This window comes from Rattus rattus, chromosome 3, assembly GCF_011064425.1.
Source record: "Rattus rattus isolate New Zealand chromosome 3, Rrattus_CSIRO_v1, whole genome shotgun sequence".
Classification (NCBI taxonomy): Eukaryota; Metazoa; Chordata; class Mammalia; order Rodentia; family Muridae; genus Rattus; species Rattus rattus.
In genome coordinates, this window is record NC_046156.1 from 154999660 (window position 1) to 155018461 (window position 18802).

General features: G+C 47.6%; 1 protein-coding gene across 1 annotated transcript in view; it reads right to left on the minus strand.

Annotated features, from left to right (window-relative positions):
• Nucleotides 1-1634: 1634 nt before the first annotated feature.
• Myo10 (myosin X) overlaps nt 1635-18802 on the minus strand; it is a 202439-nt gene continuing 185271 nt past the window's right edge. Inside the window, exons 30-41 of the mRNA XM_032898696.1 lie at nt 18705-18760; nt 16704-16846; nt 16002-16196; nt 15056-15213; nt 12967-13090; nt 11773-12070; nt 10588-10795; nt 9663-9799; nt 8877-8997; nt 7821-8273; nt 4622-4813; nt 1635-3104 (exon numbers count right to left, since the gene is read on the minus strand). Coding sequence (XP_032754587.1) covers nt 3003-3104; nt 4622-4813; nt 7821-8273; nt 8877-8997; nt 9663-9799; nt 10588-10795; nt 11773-12070; nt 12967-13090; nt 15056-15213; nt 16002-16196; nt 16704-16846; nt 18705-18760 — 2187 coding nt within the window. The 3' untranslated portion in view covers nt 1635-3002. The remainder of the gene's footprint in view (nt 3105-4621; nt 4814-7820; nt 8274-8876; nt 8998-9662; nt 9800-10587; nt 10796-11772; nt 12071-12966; nt 13091-15055; nt 15214-16001; nt 16197-16703; nt 16847-18704; nt 18761-18802) is intronic.

Here is an 18802-nt window from a genome sequence, read left to right on the forward strand (position 1 = left end):
CAGCTTACATTTCCACATTGCTGTTCACCACCAAAGAAGTCAGGACTGGAACTCACGCAGGTCAGAAAGCAGGAGCTGATGCAGAGGCCACCAAGAGATGTTACTTACTGGCTTGCTCAGCTTGTTTTCTTATAGGACCCAAGACTACCAGGGATGGCACCACCCACAATGGGCTGGGTTCTCCCTCCTTGATCACTAATTGAGAAAATGCCTTATAGCTAGATTTCATGGAGGTATTTCCTCAAGGGAGGATCCTTTCTCTGTGCTAACTCCAGCTTGTGTCAAGTTGCAGAAAACACATACACACACACAAACAACCAGTACAGCATCAATAAAGGATGAATGAAAAAAATGTTTTTTACACAATGAATTTGTTTTTCACCCATAAAGAATGAAATTATGTCATCTAAGGAAAAATGGACACGACTGGATGTAGTGAGAATTTTGGTTTCTTAAAAAACCCAGTTATGGGGCTGGAGAGATGGCTCAGTGGTTAAGAGCACTGTACTGCTCTTCCAGAGGTCCTGAGTTCAATTCCTAGCAACCACATGGTGGCTCACAGCCATCTACTCTGGTGTGTTTGGAGACAGCTACAGTGCTACAGTGTACTCATATCAGAAAATAAAGATATAATTAAAAAAAAAAAACACCTAGTTATGGGCTAGAGAGATGGCTTAGAGATTAAGAGCACTGGCTGCTCTTCCAGAGGTCCTGAGTTCAATTCCTACCACATGGTGGTTAAACAACCATCAATGAAATCTGGTGCCCTCTTGTGGCCTTCAGGCATACATGTAGATAGAACATTGTATACATAATAAATCACTTTTAAAATCCAGGTATGTATGTATTTATGTATATATTTGTTTTAATCCCAGGTGTAGGTAAGAGGCTGCTTCACAGCAGGTGATTAAGATTTGCCTCATGCACTAGCAGGGGTGTGTTTGTCAGCTGCAGATAGTTTAATTCTGGGGATGGAGGTGTAAGGGGGAGTGGGGGAGCTCCAAGGTGGCTGGTGCTGTCTCCCCTCTTGTGTTTGTGGATTGCTGGATATTCTGACAATGAAGATTAGACTTGTCCCTAGAAACCCGACAATTTCCCTCCTCATCAGGAAGTAGCCTAAATAGATTACCCTTTTCTCTCCTACCTAGTGTTGGGGGATTAGAAGGGATTAAGGTGGAAAATAATAGACTCATAAAATGTTACATGGGCAGATGACAGGAAAGGAAAGGCTATCTAAAGGAAATTGGGACAGGTAGGAGGAACAAGAAAGGTTTGGTGGCCAAATATAGAGGAGATGGGCTTAAAGCACATTTTATAAGAAAGGTCCTATGGAACTCGATTGTAACTAATATAGCCCTATATAACTCATACAATTCTTTTTTAAATTTCTTTATTTAATATTTGAGTACACTGTAGCTGTCTTCAGACACACCAGAAGAGGGCATCAGATCTCATTACAGAATGAGAATTTTGTGGTTGTTGGGAATTGAACTCAGAACCTCTGGAAGAGCAGCCAATGCTCTTAACCACTGAGCCATCTCTCCAGACCCCATACGATTCTTTAAAATCTAAAAATAAATGTCAAAATTAGACCCCTCACATTGTTATTTAAAACTACTCAAGGAAAGCAAACACCACATATTAATATCTTTTATTTTCAGACTTTGTGAGCCAAGAGACATTGCTTCCCTTAGCTGTCTGTGAGGGATAAGGCCAAGGTAACTTCTTTCTTTGTGAGTAGGCTCATTTGGCCCACCTTTATATTTTTTCCATATAAAAATAAAAGTCCGAGTCCAGATTCTTCTTCTGGTTACAACTGCTGTTACTTACAGGTGCTGTGTTCAGTTCACCTTTATGAACTAGGGACAAAGCAATGTGTAAATTCCATTAAAGCCTCAGCATTTGTGTCGGGGCCCCTTAGAGATTTGCTTGAGGGGTACAGAGTTTGGGAATGCAGCAGCTTCCTCCCACATTCAACATGGTTATATTTGCAATCTAGCCAGAGTGATGATACAAGTTTCCCTTCAAAGAAGACAAAAAAAAAAAAAAAATTAATTTAACTTTGAGAAATAAAAGACTCCAAAATGACTTCAATATTGTTCTAAAAACAGCACTGGAGCCAGCAGTTTAAGAGTGGTTTATAAATAGTTATCTCTGTGGGCTGTGGACCTGTTAGTGATACAGCAGTCACAGGTCGCTCAGCCCTTGCTACATGTAAAACAAAACTGAGTCGAAACGTCTCTTTCCAAAATACAGCAAAGACAGGAACATCCGGGATCCGGGTCTGTTAATAAAGCCACCTTGAGACTAGAACTCTGAACTAGGAAAATATACAGACTGTTTACAACATTGCACGTCCTCCTTCCCTTTGTGTTTAATGCTCGCAAGACAAGGATTAAAGTGTTGAGTGTGTGAACACACGCATGCGTGGGCAAGCACAGACAGTTGAAACGAAGCAAGAAAATGTTAATACATGTCCGTAAGGAAGGCTGCCAGCAGCGCTCCAACACCACACTGTCTTCCTCCACTCTGTCTCCCATCCCCACTCCCTCAGCTTCCCTCGTATTCAGGAAATCAGGTGGGGAGGTTAGTGCACAACCAGTGGATTGATACCCCACTTCCAAGCTCTGCTAACTCCACTAGGAGGTGAAAGCACTTCCCCTCAGTAGCACAGTTAAGGTCGATTAGGGTCCATTCTGCAAGTTAAGGCACTTCTGGCTGCTTTGGTGGCCATGTGGTTTTCTCCCATTTCTTTTTTCTTTAAGGCAAGTATCATCTACGAGTACTAAAGCTTAAGAAATTGTGCAGACTGTTAGGGTTGACAGCTTAATATGCGATCACTGAGGCTGATCGGGGTGAAGGGAGCCCCAGAGACTCCTCCCTCTGACCACTGGTTTCCAGAGCCTAGACAGCTGTGTTTCCGAAGCTGGGTCAGGACTTGGCGCTGGCCCAGGCAAAGAGCAGCACGTTCAGACGGGAAAGACACACGGGCTTGCTCGTGTTCACCTGGAGCTGCCCTGGCTGCTCAGAGACCGAGTGGTGCTGTAGCGCTTCTTCACAATCATGCTGATGTAGGCTTTCATGAGCTTGGCCACGTCCACCACCTGCCGGGGAGAGCAGAGCCCACATATGGTCGTCAGTCTCTACCCGGTTCGAGAACCTAGCTAAGAAGACCTCCTCTGACTGCCCTCCATATAAGAACCAGTAGTTTCCTATGCTAAGTCTAGGCCCAGACTGACAGGGAACCTGGAATTGAACACAGTGGGCTACTCCCAAGCTCGGGAGAAATCCTTTCTAAATAAAGCATGCGCCGCCCGACGCTCTTATATGGAAAGCAGTGACTTTATTTGATGTTGTCTGGCTTTGAGAACTAGTGCACCACTACTATACCAGAGTTGGTGTACCATGAGGGTTCCAAAGCTATCCTCAGTTAAGATGGTGGTGAATTTTGGACACCGCATCAGTCTTTATAGGCTACAGTAGCTAACTCCAGGTCTGGACACAGCTGAAGCAGTGGAAGGAAGCCTAGTGAGTGGGGTTAGACCTATGGCAGGACCCCCGGTGCCCGGCTCACTTCCACTGCAAACCGGCCACTCTCCTGAGCTAGGTAGGGTCTTTCACCAGCATTTTCCAAGGATGCTGCTATCACTGCACTCTCAGCCTGGACCATACAAAGGCATCCTCTAGGCTTCTATATCCTCTTCTGCCTTTCCAATCTCACACTACCCATACTGATGTTGGTAGAGCCACTAGCTGTGGTTACACAGTCCACAACTCATGGTAGGCTCCTACCTTCCATGGGATTCAGCCCGGCAACAGAACCTTGAGCCCTTTCTTCTCTCTGCATACTTTCCCATCAATCCACTAAACGTCATCATTCACCTTCCTGCCCCCTAGCACCCCAGATGCCCTCTTGCCCACACCACCCCCCTGACCACTCTCTCCTGGTAGCGGGCACCCTTGAGGAGGCCTCGACCGGCTTCTTTATTATCTTACGCGCTCAAGCTTGCAGTTGCTATCGTGTGTACTCAGCGACTTTTCTGAATGTGATTTTGTGATCCAGAATCAAGTATGGCCAGATTGGGGAGGCCCCTCAGCGCCCTCCTGCTCTGTGGAGCACAGTCCTTTTTATCATTTTATTCATGTGTGTTTCACTGGATGTGTATTCGGGCACCATGTGTGAGGCCGGTGCCTGAAGAGGTCAGAAGATGGTTGTGAACCACCATGTGGGTGCTGGGAAGTAAACCAGGGTCCTCTACAAAGCAACAAGGGCTCTTAACTGCTGAGCCATCTCTCCAGCCTCCCGCATGGAGCCAACTGCTGTGGGTCCTCGCCACGGTCACCTCCGCTCTGCAGGGTGTCACTGTCAACTACGTTCTCTCTTACTATATCCTTTCCTTCTCTTCCCACTTGCAAGAAACACATTTCTGTGCTCAACAGATGGGACATGGCAAGTCTGGAGCCGTGACTTTGGCTTTAGAAGAGGGAGGGCCAACCGTATTGTGCTCCATACCCGGAGTGAGTTATTCAAACGGAGAGACTTGGTCAATAGCAGCCAGGAGATGGGGACACTGTTCTCCATTTTCCCCGAGACCAAGTGAATCCTGTCTCTGCCTCTTACCTCACTCGTCTCAAAGAGCAGCTCCCTCTCATCAACCATGATCTTGTATGTGTTGGCCAGGGGTGCCCCGAAAGAGAGGATGTGCTCATACTGGAAGACTTCTAATGGTTTGCCCTCTCCACGCTTGTACACAGACACGGCGTCTGCGCTGACGCCCAGCCAGAGCTCCTGGGGGAAGCCGCCTTCTTTGCACTGTGGGGGTAGAAGAGTCAGTGTAAGCAAACATTGGATGAGGATGGTCGGAGCATATCCAAGAAGCCACAAGGCAGGCACCGAGGCCAGTGTTTAGCAGGCTATACTGACTGAAGTCACCGTGACAGCCATCTACACAGGAGAAACGGTACCTCAGTGTGCATCCTGGTTGACTTCTGACTGGTAATCGCTTTTAGGGTTCTGATGGGTAACCGATTTTATGCTTCTTGAGAACGAATGGGTAAAGGTTTATGCTTGTGTGTTCTTCTTCACAAGGCCGCATCTCCATCGTGAATTAGGAACTTAATTACATGCACCTGCATCAGCCACACAGCCCAAATAACACACAGGCTGGGTAAGCAACTTAACAACATCCCCAGCCACAGGGTAAGCCAGGTCTGCTCTTCTGTTCCTAGGCCCGTCCCCATCCTGCCTGGGCTGGTTTATCTAGTACCACAGAGGTAGATTCTCCCGATAGCTGTGTGTTGGCTTCTCTCCACGAGTTGCGGCGATGACCTGCTATGTGTTCAGTGTAAACACACTTCTCCTGACACAGACTTGCTTGTATGGAGCAATGGGAGGAAAACAAGAGCCTGTGTAGGGAACAGCAAGCCAGGAATGATCGGAATCAGAGCATAAATGGGTGCTGTAAACTAGGTGCACTGAACGGCATGTGTGTAAGAGCAATGTGTCTCATTTACACATCAGAGCGGTGGCTCTCAACCTTCCTAATGCTGCGACCCTTTGATGCAGTCAGTGTTCTGGTGACCCTCAGCCATAACATTATTCTTGTCAGTACTTCATAACTGTAATAACAGTTATGAATTCTATGTAAATATGAGGGGTCTTGACCCACAGCTTGAGAACCGCTGCATCAGAGCAAACATAACCAAACCAACCCACCTACCACACCCAGGCCAGCATCCTCCTAGAAGCAACGTGAGTATCTCGGAATAAGATGTTTAGACTTTTATATAAAGCTTCATCTTAGTCATCAAAGACCACATTAGATTGCTGCAGCTGCAAGAAATCTAGAAGCGCATCTGTAAAGGGCTTGGGAAACTTGTCTGTTTGGAACAGGAGGGAATGTCTCACGCGCTTACACAGCGTGGCTGGCAGAGGCCTTGTGGTCTCTGGCACTGACTAAACCCTCCACATCTGCAAAGAGAGCACCCAAGGGAGATGGCCGGATTTGACATGCAGGCCTGGTTTGACGAGTATTGCTCTGCTCTACACCACTGGGCAAACTTCCTTCCAGTCAGTGGTCTGAAATAAAGACGTAAGGACTTAATACCGGGTCGCGGCTGTGGCTAAACTGCAGTAATGAAACCACGATTCCACTCTACAAGATGCCGTTCCTTCAAGCGGATCATCACGAGGACCAGAGAAAGGAAGTGCGAGCTCAGCACGTCTGCCCTGGTGTCTACAACCCGGAATGTTCTGGAGCCTGAAACAGCCTTAACTGCTGACAGAAGATATTTAGGTGGAGCCTGGGGACATAGCTCAGGGGTAAAGTGCTTGCCTCTCTGCACCAGAGCCTGGGTTTAATACCCAGAATGCAAATAAGGAAGTTAACACATCTTTTAAAAAGGTGGGTCTTACTGCCTGGCGGTGTTAGCACACGCCTTTAATCCCATTAGAGGCAGGTGAATCTCTGAGTTCCAGGGCAGCACGTGGGAGGTGGACAAAGGGGTTCAAGACCACCTTCAAATACAGAGCAAATCTGAGCCGGCTGAGCAGATGTTAACTTAGCCCAATGACAGAAACCAGCCAGCCATACACACCAGGGAGGCCATCCTGCCACGACTCTATTATAGAAATACTGACTACAAAGGAACAGAAAGCAGACCTTTGAGGAGGGCTGACAATACGGTTCAGTGGAGAAGGTACTTGTCTACAAAACCTGACTGCCCCAGTTCACTGACCTTTGCCCTCTTCCAGATCTGATACACACACACACACACACACACGAAGATAAAAACAAAAATTACTTAAGAAAACACAAGTACCAGAGAGACTCTCAGGACTCAAAGGGAGGACCCTAGATGAAATGCCCTACAGTGGGGAGAGGGAACGTGTAGAGCCCACCTCCAGCAGAGAGACAGGGCATCAAGTGAGGGATGGGATTGCGATCCCATAGTGAAAACTCTGACCCACAATTCTTCCTGTCTGAAAGAACTGCAGGGATGGAAACGGAGAAGAGACTGAGGAAAAGAAGGTCCAGCGACAGGCCTAAAGTGGGATCCAGCTCAAGAGGAGAGGCCCTAAGGCCTGATACCATTACTGAGGCTATGGGGTGCTCACAAACAGGGACCTACCATGATTGCCCTCCAAAAGACCCAACAAGCAGCTGAAAGAGTCAGATGCAGATATTTACATCCAACCAATGGTCAGAAGCTGCTGACCCCTGTGGTTGAATTAGGGAAAAGCTGGAGGAAGCTAAGGAGGAAGGCAATCTCAACCTGGAACCCCAAGATCTCTCAGACACTGGATCACCAATCAGGCAGCATACACCAGATGATATGAGGCCTCCAACACATATACAGAAGAGGACTCCTGGGTCTGGGTTCAGACAGAGAAGATGGACCTAACCCTCAAGAGATTGGAGGCCCCAGGAAGTTTAGAAGTCTGGTTGGGTAGGGGTGGGTGGGGACATCCTCTTGGAGACAGGGGATGGGGGTATGGGATGTGGAACAGTCAGAGGGTGGACTGGGAGGGGGATAAAATCTGTGTGTAAAAAAAAAAAAAAAAAAGATTAAATAAATAAAAATTAGAAAAAAAAAAAAAAAAAAAAAAAAAAACCACCACCACAACAACAACAAAAATCAAAACAGAGCCCCTCTGGGACATGAGGATGCTAATGGTGAGGCTTGAAGGGCACAGAGCCAAGTGGTCCCTCTTGTCCCTTCTCCCGCATGACCCTAGGAAGGTTCGGGTTCTGACACAGCTTGGTCAGGACACGGCACCTGTATGCTCACAGTGCAGAACTACGGCAGCCAGCTCTCACCTCCACGTCGAAGAGTGTTGATCCATAACCAGGCCACTCCTTGATCAAGGCCATATACTTGGCCATGGCTTGTTCCTGGCTCACTCCCTGCAGTTTCTTCCACTTGTCTATGATGCTGGCTCGAGCTGAGCAGATCTCCTCCTTAATCCACATGTCCAGCATCTGCTCCTCCTCCACCTTCTGCCGAGCCACCGTCCCGGTCCGGAAGCTCCTTCGCAGTGTCCCCTCCAAGAAGCTGGTCCGCCTCTTCTCCAGGCGTTCGTATGGGGTGAAGGTTTTGGTTGACTGACTGATGCGAGCTTTGAGTCTCTGCAGAGAATAGACCTCCTCGAGGGGTGGGACTGAGGTGTGCAGGGTATAGTCGCCCTGCAGGTATTGGAGTCTCAAGGCAGCCAGCACTTGGAGGCTTTCCTCAGGGGCTGGGTGGTGGCCATGGATGACTGCTTCATGGGCCTGTAAGGAGGTGACAGACAGCGACGGGGTCAGGAAACCGCTCTGTACAGAAGGCCGTAAGGCCAGTCACTCATGCCATGCAGACTGTACCCCAGCCTTCCTTTAAGCTTAAATTCCTCCCCCACAAAGCACCCTCCTACCCCCACACTTCAAGTTGGATTTCTCCCAGCAAAGCACAGCCCACTGCTTCAAAGCCAAATCCCTCCCCTTCGTGGGTGTCCTCTAACCCTGGAGTATCTGTTACCCCCCCGCCCCCAGTCTCTTGGCAGTGATTTTTTTTTTCCTTTTCTTCTTCTTTTTACAATCTACTTTACATCCTGATTGCTGTCCCTCTCACAGTTCCACTCCCCTCTTCCTCTGAGAGAGTGGAGACCCTGCCTGAGGATGCCCTGACTCAGGCACATCAAGTCTCCTGGCAGCGGTGTTTAGACTGAGCATGTAAGATTTCATTCTACAGAGTGAGCGGCTAGTTTTTCCTTGCTGGCAAGTCTACTACCGTGGCCAATCCGACAGACTTTAGCAGTTCATTTATGTGCTGTAGCAATGGGCTTCTCTCTCGCCTCCAACAAAGGAAAAGGATCTGTTTCTCAAAGTTCCTTTTACCTGTTCAAACATAAAAGCAAACTCCACGCTGTCTTTTGGCATGCTGTCGGTGTCCAGGAAGCAATAAAGTTTGAAGTAGAATTTCCATGGTGCGTCTCCGGCTTCTGACGTGGCAGTCAGCCTACAGGCAGAAGCCACAAAAGATTCAGAGCAAAACTAGACACGGGCCCCTGGTAACCCACAGAGGGCTGATTTTGCATAGCTCACTCTGAGGATGAAGACCTCCTACCCTTGGTGGTAGTGGTATGATGGGGCAGACAGGACAGGAAGGGCTGTCACACAAACAAAACAGCAAGGCAGTACTTGTCAGCGTGTCCTTTAGTGACTCTCAATTATGTTTTCTTAGTCAAAATCCCTACGAGGATTCAGGGGGCTGCATTCACATGCCAAGCATACACAGGGATTAGAGACCAGACACTGAAGGATGCCTGCCCAGGGGACTCCTCATACAGTAGGCGAGAGAGGCAGTTTGAAGAGCTGGGGTGTTGGCTTGAGTCCTGCAGCCTCATTTCAAAGTTTATCGGGAATAAATGAAACCCCATCAGTTCTAGGAGACAACGAACCCAGGGGCTGAGAGGGAGAGACCGGGGTGACGGGCTGAGGGTGAGACAGACAGATCAACCTTGAGACCATGGCTCTGTCTGCGAGTCAGGACAGACAGGTGACAGAGAGGAAATAGATAGAGTAAATAGATAAACAGGGGTTAAATAAAACCAACGCAAAAATACACCGAGGCCAAACAGGGAGCGTCAAATGCTCTTCCAGCATCTTAAAGGAGAACCTTACTTTTCAAACTTTGCCAGGACATCAGCCACGATAGTCCGGCTTTCGATGGCCTTGTCCACTTGTCCATTGTACTCAAACAAGGCAAACATATTTCTGCTGTCCTCCATGGCGAGGCCCCGGATCAACTTCTCCACCACCTGGAAGACATATTTGGAGGCTCTCAGTTCAGATGTCGACGTGTGGTTTACACACGCATGGCTTCATCTGCTACTCAGAGGGAGTGGCTGGTGTGACAGGGTCCAGGCTGTCACCTCCTCTTTGACCCCAGAGACTAAGTATGTCTGTTTTCCTCTTACTGTCTCAGTAAACTTAGCTTTGACTTTCTTCTTGTTCCACTCTCTCCCCGGGGAGGGGACTGGAGAGGAGGAACACTAACATACTTTTTTGCTTGTTTGCAAAGCCCCACTGGTTGGAAAAATAAATGAGATCCCTAAGCCCCAGCTCTCGTTTGATGTATTGATGAGCCCCGAGAAACAATACTGACTTCTAGTGAGGATTCCTTAAAAAAAGCCTCCCAAGGCTTTATTAGCAAAGCCACCATCACCCCAAGCTTTCGTTGGGCTTGACTTAAAAGCACAAGGGAAAAGGCGCTCTTCTGATGTGGTATTGTCCACACTCACAGAGACTCACACACAGAGACACCCGGTGGCCAGAGACTCGACACACCCTTCTCGAAGTGTTTCCTGGCAGATCTAGACATGTTCAAGATGGAGGAGACTGTCTCAGAGGCATTGGCTTAGGCTGAGCCTTCCATTTCCATGTACCTGCACCTCCACTGTGTGCGTGTGCTTGGCTGTACTGACTTCCTTGTTTGTCCGGTGGATATGCTGAGCATAAGCGCCCATTTGGTTATGTGCAACCTCAGTGCCACAGGAGTATGGGCCTGTGTGAGCATCAAGCACAAGGTGACTCCTGGCGTTCCTACCTCCCCGGCTGTGGTGTGCGAGTTGATGGTGATCTTGCAGGAACCTCCACCATGGCAGTACACCGTGGACGTCATTTCCTGCCGGTGGATCAGAGCTTCAATTTCATCTCGGGAAGGCACAAACTCTCTGCATTTGGTTTTCTTAAGAGATTCGTAGATAAACAGGGCATATTTTTCCATCTCGGTTCCTGGGAACTGTTCCCGTATCCTGGGAAACAAAGGTGACTGTGAACTGTGGATAGACACAGGCTGGCTAGGGGGAGCTGGGCTGTGGGGAGGGTTTGGCAGGGGAGTTGGGAGGCTGCCCCCTAGTGGTGACAGCAGCAAATGGCAGTGTCTTTCTGACAGGTCCAGCTTCAAACATGGAAAAAGAACCTACATTGGGGTTACTCTGCTGTCAGTTTTTTATGTGGCACCACTAATACCCAAAATTATGATGCCCTGGGCCATGGCCTTGAATTCAAAAAGATCTGCCCACCTCTGCCTCCTGGAGTGCTGGGATTAAAAGTGTGTATACCATGTCTAGACCTGGTCTTTTTGCTTTGTTAATATAGGAGTCCACTCTGTACTCCAGGCTGGCCTTGAACTCTTGCTCCTCCTGCCTCTGTGCTGAGATTACCAGAATGAGACACCGTGTCCAGCTTTAAATATTGTTTGCCGCAATTAAGCAAAATTAGATTTTTAAGCTGTTTTTGCCACACACAAAACTCTGAGATGACAGATAAAACTACTCAGATTCACCAAAGTAGTCCTTTTTTTACCTAGATGTATTCCATAACCTCATGCTGTTAACCTCAGAATAAAATCTAGTAAGAACTAAGTGGACATGGACTGTCTCTCTCTCTCTCTGTCTCTCTGTCTCTCTGTCTCTCTCTCTCTCTCTCTCTCTCTCTCTCTCTCTCTCTGTCTGTCTCTCTCTCTCTCTCTCTCTCTCCCCAAGTTGGGGTTTGCTATACAGAGAGTAATTAAATGTACCCAGCATGAATATATTCGGATGCTATATCCATAGTTCCATAGTGGCTTGGTTCTCTATACATCTTAAAGGGCAAGAGGACATCTAAGCTACACAGGCTTGTTTGAGGGGACCTACGGGTCTGATTGGAGGGCCTGCTGCAGTGTTCGGTGTTGAACGGCCCGTGATGCCTGTTAGGAGTGTTCTGCCGGCTGCCTTGCCTAGTGCCTTACCTTTTCAGGTGGAACTTGAGGTACTTGAGGATGCCCCGGCTTGGCAGGAAGGTACAGCTGAGGCACGTCAGGATCTGCCAGCTGTAAAGGTTGCCCACGCTGCCGGGGTGGGGCACCTTATTGGTCTGCTTGATGAGCTGACAGTACAGTTCATCCCGCAGAGGCCGCAGGTCATGGCCGGTCTGCAGGATGCCCTGGATGATAGGGATGGGGTCGGACATGGACTCCAGTTGCTGGAGGGAGTTGAATATCTTGATAGCTTCATCCTGGAGGGTCGTGTAGCCTTTGTCTTTAAGCACTAGGAAAAGAAAACCAACCGACATCACTGGAGGGGCTGGAAGAGATGATGGCGGGTGCAGGAGGCAAAAGGAAGGAATGAGGGCGGGGACAAGCAGCCGTTCCTAATGAAGTGTCCACCCGGGAGTGAGGGGGTGAGCGAGCTGCCCTGCTCTGTTAAACAGCTGAAACTTTAGCATAGAGACTGCTCACTTAAAACCCGACCGATAGCTGGACAGCCCCCTCGCGTGGAATGTGAGACTGTCTAGGACCTGTTTACCTTGACTTAAAATGACAGGTTACATCCTGTCAATCCATTATAACGTGAAAATACCGTCAGTCAAAAATGCAACTAATCTTCTATGCACCATGACTTGCTTTGGTCTCCGCTGATAACACCGTGCTACGATAATAATACCATACTAATGGATAACACCATTTCGGGATGAAGGAATGAATACGCATACAATTCACTGGACGTTGTATTGAGCATTAAAGATAGAAGGCCTGAACAGGCCCACTTCCACACCAGTGTACAGCAGGAGCTGTACATCCTAAGGATTACTCCTGAGTTCATGGAGAATGCCAATACTCTCTGACATCCCTTTAAATCAGCGGTTCTCAACCTTCCTAATGCTTCTTTAAGACAGTTCCTCCTGCTGTGCTGACCCCAACCACAGAGTTACTTCACTGCTACTTCATAACTAATTTTGCTTCTGTTATGAATGGCAGTGTAAATATCCAATACGCAGGACACCTGATAGGGGGCCCCCAGAGGGTCGTGATTCACAGGCTGGGGACTGCTGCTTGAATATATTTCACTGTCTCTTTCCTGTCCGGAACGACTCAGAGACTCTCTGAGTTAGCGGTGCTTCCACATTAGAGCAAAGTTAATAGGACCTCAGGGTCTGAACTCACAGTTGAGATTTATATCCCCATAGGGGAGAGGCAGGAGTGGGGAGTGCAGCGGGTGATGTGTGTAGCGAAGGATCGGGTTCCGCTTGTAAATCTGCTCCACCACGTCAGAGTTCAGGCAGTTCTCCTGGAGAGTACGGCAGCCATTTAAAGAAAGCAGAGTGAGGGGGCGCCTGCACTTAGACAGCGAATTCAACCACGCTTCCACGCACACAGCAACGACTCTCAGAAATTACGGGAAATCTAGTGTTGACCATTTCTAGGCAAAGGGCCGATCTGCACTTGAGCACAGACCCCAAAAGCACGTGACACAGCTCAGTCTGTTTCAAGTGCACGTCTCCCTCCCCACATTCTTCAAACTCCCCACCCCTGTAGCTATTCACATGTCCACTCAAAAAATCAGTCTCCTTCATGATTTGCCATCAATCAAGTGACCTCCAAGCACAATTCATTTTAAAACACATTTTGGTGGACTTTATATTTTGAGTCTTGGGACAGGTTCTAGGGCAGCCTTAGAACTTATGACAATCCTGCTCGGTCTGCCAATTGCTGAGATTATAAGCACGTGGCACGTCGGCTGCCTTTAATAATAATAATAATAATAATAATAATAATAATAATAATAATTGGTACTTCTTTTAAAGATTTTCTTTTAGTTACATGTGTATATGCCATATAGGTGTGGTGCCTGTAGAGGCCAGAAGAGAGGCCACCATATTCTTTGCAACCAGAGCTAGAGGTGACCGTGAACTCCCCAACATGGGTCTAGGAACTGAACACTGGCTCTCTACAGCAGGAGCGGGCGCTGCTCTTAAATACTCTGCCTCTGCTTCTTCTGCACTTGAAAACGACACAAGCCACGCCCATAGGGAGGTGTCCCCCTTAGGCCTCTCTGCCCTGAATTTAAGATTTTTGACAGAATCCCATCCTGGATTGATGCTTGTCACATGCTACCCTGGGACGTGGAGGCAGCCACATCACTAAATAAACATCAGGACTGGGGACAGGCACTGAATCATCCTTCCACGGAAATTGCATTTCCAGTAGGAAATCTTCCCAACAACACTCATTGGAGGCTGGAAGAAAAGCGATGACTTAAATCTTCTAGTTAATTGGGGTAACTTCTCTCAGTTCTGAGGATGCATTCTTTTATATTTGGAAAACTCTATTTATTCTCTGAATGTCTGAATTTGCAATTAGAGAATAAAAATAGATGATATAGCTTTGATAAAAATGTGACTTGACATGTTAAAAAAACAAACAAAAGCAATCTGCCTCCTTAAAAGGAAGCTTCAAAAAATATTTTTTATTGCTAAAAATGAGATAATTTGTATCTAGGGCCCTGAGTTCAATAGGAAGCTCAGGTGTGTGTTGGAGAATAAGAATTTGCTGTAGTTTGGTCTCAAGCTTCTAGAAAACACACCACATTGGAATCAGGAAGCCACTGGGTTTGGGTAGGACATTACAAGCTTGGCTGTAAGACCCTTTCTACCGGGGTCCACAGCGCCTCGAGTGAGGTTTGTGGTGGTTGGTGGCTAATCATCGGGTCTTTCACCCAACACACGCTTACTGAACAATTACACTTACAAGCAGGGAATTGCAATTTAATGAATGAAATCAATGAGATTTGTTGTTTCTGGCTATTTGGAGGTAGCTGACAGGGATCCCAAGTGTTCTAGAACAATCTGGCCTCTTCCTTTTCTTTCAGGTAGTGCAGACTGAACCCAGGGCCTTGCACGCACCAGCAAGCCCTCCCTCCAATCTGGGCTTTTTGTAAATCTACTTCTGTGACCTACAACTGAGTACTGAGAAGGGAATCACTGTGACGTCTAAGAGGCCTCCACCTGGGACAGAGGTGACCCGGGGATGGTTTGAGTGGTCCCTACCCAGTTTTCTGTCCATGTACAGTGTGCCAAATTCTAACACCTCTATGGAGACTAAACATTTGTAATGTAAAATTTCACGTAAAACCTCACTTAGAATCTGAACTGAAAAAATAACCAAGCATTAGTGGGAACCGGGCCGGAGAAACACTGGGGTCTCTTCTGGCAAGGGAAGAGTGCATGAGGAGTTCTTGGGCTTCTCTTCCCACCTTGATATCTTGGATCAGCTGCTGGGTGGGCGTGTCAATTGGAGCCTTGGTGTCAGTCACATTCTGAATGGCGCTGGACCACCGAGTCGCCTCATTCAGTAGTTTCGTGTACAGTCGGTAACAGTGTTTGCGCCCATACACGGTGACATTCCAGTAGCCTGCAAGGCGGTGAAGCATCCTTATATCAACCACACCCTCTGGGACCAAGGCTTACGTCACAAGGCTTGTGATTCAAGTCAGGAAACACTAGCATTCCATGCATGCTTTGGCACTGGATATCCAGTGACAAACAGAAAACACTGAGGAGTTTGTGGTCAAGAGGAGAAGACCCATCTCTCTCAGTGGAACACTGGGTGCAGGCTAATGCCCTGTTCTCAGACAGCACAAGAGGCTCATCCTGGAATTCCTCCCACCCCGAGTCTCTCTTCTTCTTTTCCTCAGCCAAGACTGATACTGCAGAGTCTGTGTGCTCAGACAAGTTGTGCGCCACCACCCACACAAATGGAACGACTGCATTTTAAAAAGTCCCATATCACAACTAGAGACAGAAATCAAAAGAAGCAATCTCATATAGTGCCACAATTAGGAGGAAGAGAAAACCCCAAACCAAACCAGCCTACCTACCTACACAGCAGTTTCTTATGCACTAGGATAAAATCTGATGATTCTAAAGGTCTTTCTATTTTTTTTTTTTTTTTTTGTTCCTATTGGGCTCTTTTCTGCATCTCTGAAATCAAATCGTCACTATAGCTTGGAATACTAAGCCTTTAGAACCAAGCATAGCCATCCTTAGGAGGTAGATCAAAAAATAGAATTTCTTTTGGGGTGGAGGAAGCCAAAATACAACGTCTTATTCCCTTAGTAGAGCAAGCCTGGCCTCTTGTCACTTCACTTGTCACCCTTTCGCTTTGAGCCTGGCTGTGCTTCAGTCCAGGGTCATTGGTACCTGTCTCTTTGAATATCTTCTCATCTGGGGGCACGACAGAGCACAGGCTGTTGAGGACCAGAGTGCCCAGTTTCAGAGCATTTTTCTCTGAGCTCTTGTAGTAATCCAGGGAATTGTGTGTCAGCACGAACCACCGCTTCTTCAGTTTCAACGAGGACATCTTCGGGCTGTTCTTCACTTCCTTATGCAACCACCCTGGAAAGGAAGGGCCAAGCAAGCGTCAGTCGGAAGGATGTGAAATAGGGCTGGGGGAAAAGATCAGTGGTAGAGTGCTTTCGGGGCATACCTGAGCTACCAGACCCAACCCCAGAACAGAAAAACATAAGCCAAAACCCTAAGTGTCGTAGCATCGTTCGTTACATCTGTAAACATTAAATACAGGTTGCACATTTGCCTACGGCTAGAAAATGGCTGTGATCACTGCTTTTTTTTTTTTTTCCCCAAACTCCTCTGACCAAGTAACTTGGAGAAGCTGTTTAAGGCTGAGGAGACCGCTCTCTCACACACTGCTTGCTGCGTAAGTCCGAGAGCCTGAGCCTGGAGTCCCAGCAACCATGTAAAGAACCGGACACGGTGGTCTGCACCTGTTGTCTAACAGGGGGGTTCTGTGGACCTCAGTGCCTGTCTAGTGATGCACGGATGTGCACCAGGTTTAGAGCCCCTGACTTCAGAAGACGACAAAGAAATCTGGCTGGCAGTCACCTCTGACGATGAACTCCTGGCCCTCCACCCTGGTGTCCCCCTTGGATCTCTGCAGCAGTGTTATCCAGTGGTGCATCTCCTCTGGTGTGTCTGCGTTGCAGTGCAGCACCCGGTTGGCCGTGATGATCACGAATGAGTTGGGTCTGAGAGAGGAGACGGGGCGAGAGGGATGGCTCTGAGACCCAGTGCGAGCACCACCTGTCTGCAGCAAGGCTTCGTGGCCCTGTCCCTGGCAGCGCAGGGATCCCCAGGAGACACTGGAATGCTATTTATATTTCACACTAAGGCAAACCTTGCTCATATTTCTGTGGCATTCATTTTATGCATCATTAACCTTTATACTCGGAGCAACACATTCATCCAGAAAATGCCTGAGAGGGAAACCATTCCTTCCACAAGACTTTCCAGAAGAAACTAGTCCCGGGAAGCCAAAATATTTTTTTTTTTAAATAAAAGCATCTCCAAACCCATTTCTTCCTAACTCTGGATATAACCTTGGATAATATTGCTGTGAGTTGCGAATGAAATACCAGACAGTGGTAACAGAGGATTAGCAAGTGGGTGCCAATGGAACATGTTATGCCCTTGATTGTCCCTGGTAGAAAAAGCAGCTTGTGCCCATGTTTTCAAAGCCACTCAGCAAGGGCTCATTTCCCAGATGGGGATAAAGGGATAATGGAAACTTACTTTGTCCTGCGCTCCTGTCTGTCACCCTTCAGAAGTCCTCACGGGACTGTGGGCACACTACCTCCCTATCTACCTGCTTATACTACTGACTGTGAACTCTTCCTTGTGAGCTTTCAAATGTTCCCTGTAGCAAAGCATTACCGGAGTTCAAGAAAGAAAGGGTTAGGTGGACTGCCTGTCTGTGTAGTCAGAGGTCCTTAAAAGTTGTAGCTCAGCCAGGCCTGGCCTATGCTTTCAATCCCAGCACGCAGGAGGCAGAGGCAGCTGTATTTCTGTGAGTCTAAGGACAGGCTGGTCTACAAAGCCAGTTCCAGGACAGGCGGGAACACACAGAAAAAAACTTGGTTTTGAAAAAAACCTAACCAAAACAAACCAACAAATAAAAAAACCGTAGCTGGGAAGGAAGAAAGGTAGGAAAAAAAATCAAACAGCAGAATGCAAAGGTTTTGGTGTGGGCCAGGCCTGCTGGGGTGGAGCTTGTGAAAAGCAGCAGGCTTAGTAAGGCAGAACCTAAGTAAACACAGACTCTGGCCCTCGGTGACTGACAGCACAGGTGTTAAATGGCGTTGGCTGACTTCTGGAGACAAAGAGTCTCATCTCCCAACAGCCCCAGAGTACATAATGGGGACCCCTAGGGTTCTTACTTTGCCTAGTAGACTTTAAAAAAAAAATTACTATTTATATAAGGCTTAACACACTCATGTTTACCTTCTGGCTATTACCAGCATTGGCAAAAGTCAGTTTTTAATTCTGACTCTGCCCCTAGGACGACTAAGTCAGCCAAGGACCAAAAAAAAAAAAAGGAATTTACAAGCAGCAAAAACAGACACTCAATGAAGGCAATCTGAAGATGGTTTGCCTTTAAGGTCACAGTGGATATGTCAAGGTCAGGGCTCATGGCTGTATTTATATCTATTATATCTGTTTCCCATGTATGCTATCGTCAGGTCACTATTAATATTTAGGGAAAGCAATGCTATAGACTCTCTACGCTGGGATACCATTGTCCCAAACGGCCATTCTCTTGCCATGAGAATTCCAAGACTGTTAGATATGGTTGTTCACACAATGGGTGCTAGAACTTGAGAGGCTGAGACAGGAGGGCTCCTTCCTGTGTGGCAGTATATGAAAATGGACTGTGAAGGTCTGGCTTCTCCTTTACCTTAGCAACCCAAAGTCAGCCTTCTAGAAGACTTTAGATGAGGTGGCTGCCAAGGCTCCATACACAGCTGAGCAAAGGGCGCACTGGCAAGGCCAGAGGCTACCCATGAGGATGTGCAGATGTTGTCTTTCAAGAGCCATACTGGAGCTTACCTATCAGGGCTGTCAGAGGCGCATACAGAATCAATCAGCCCCACATCCAGTGTGCCCTGCAAAGGGACAAAAAGGAGATGGTGACAAAGGAACCAGAA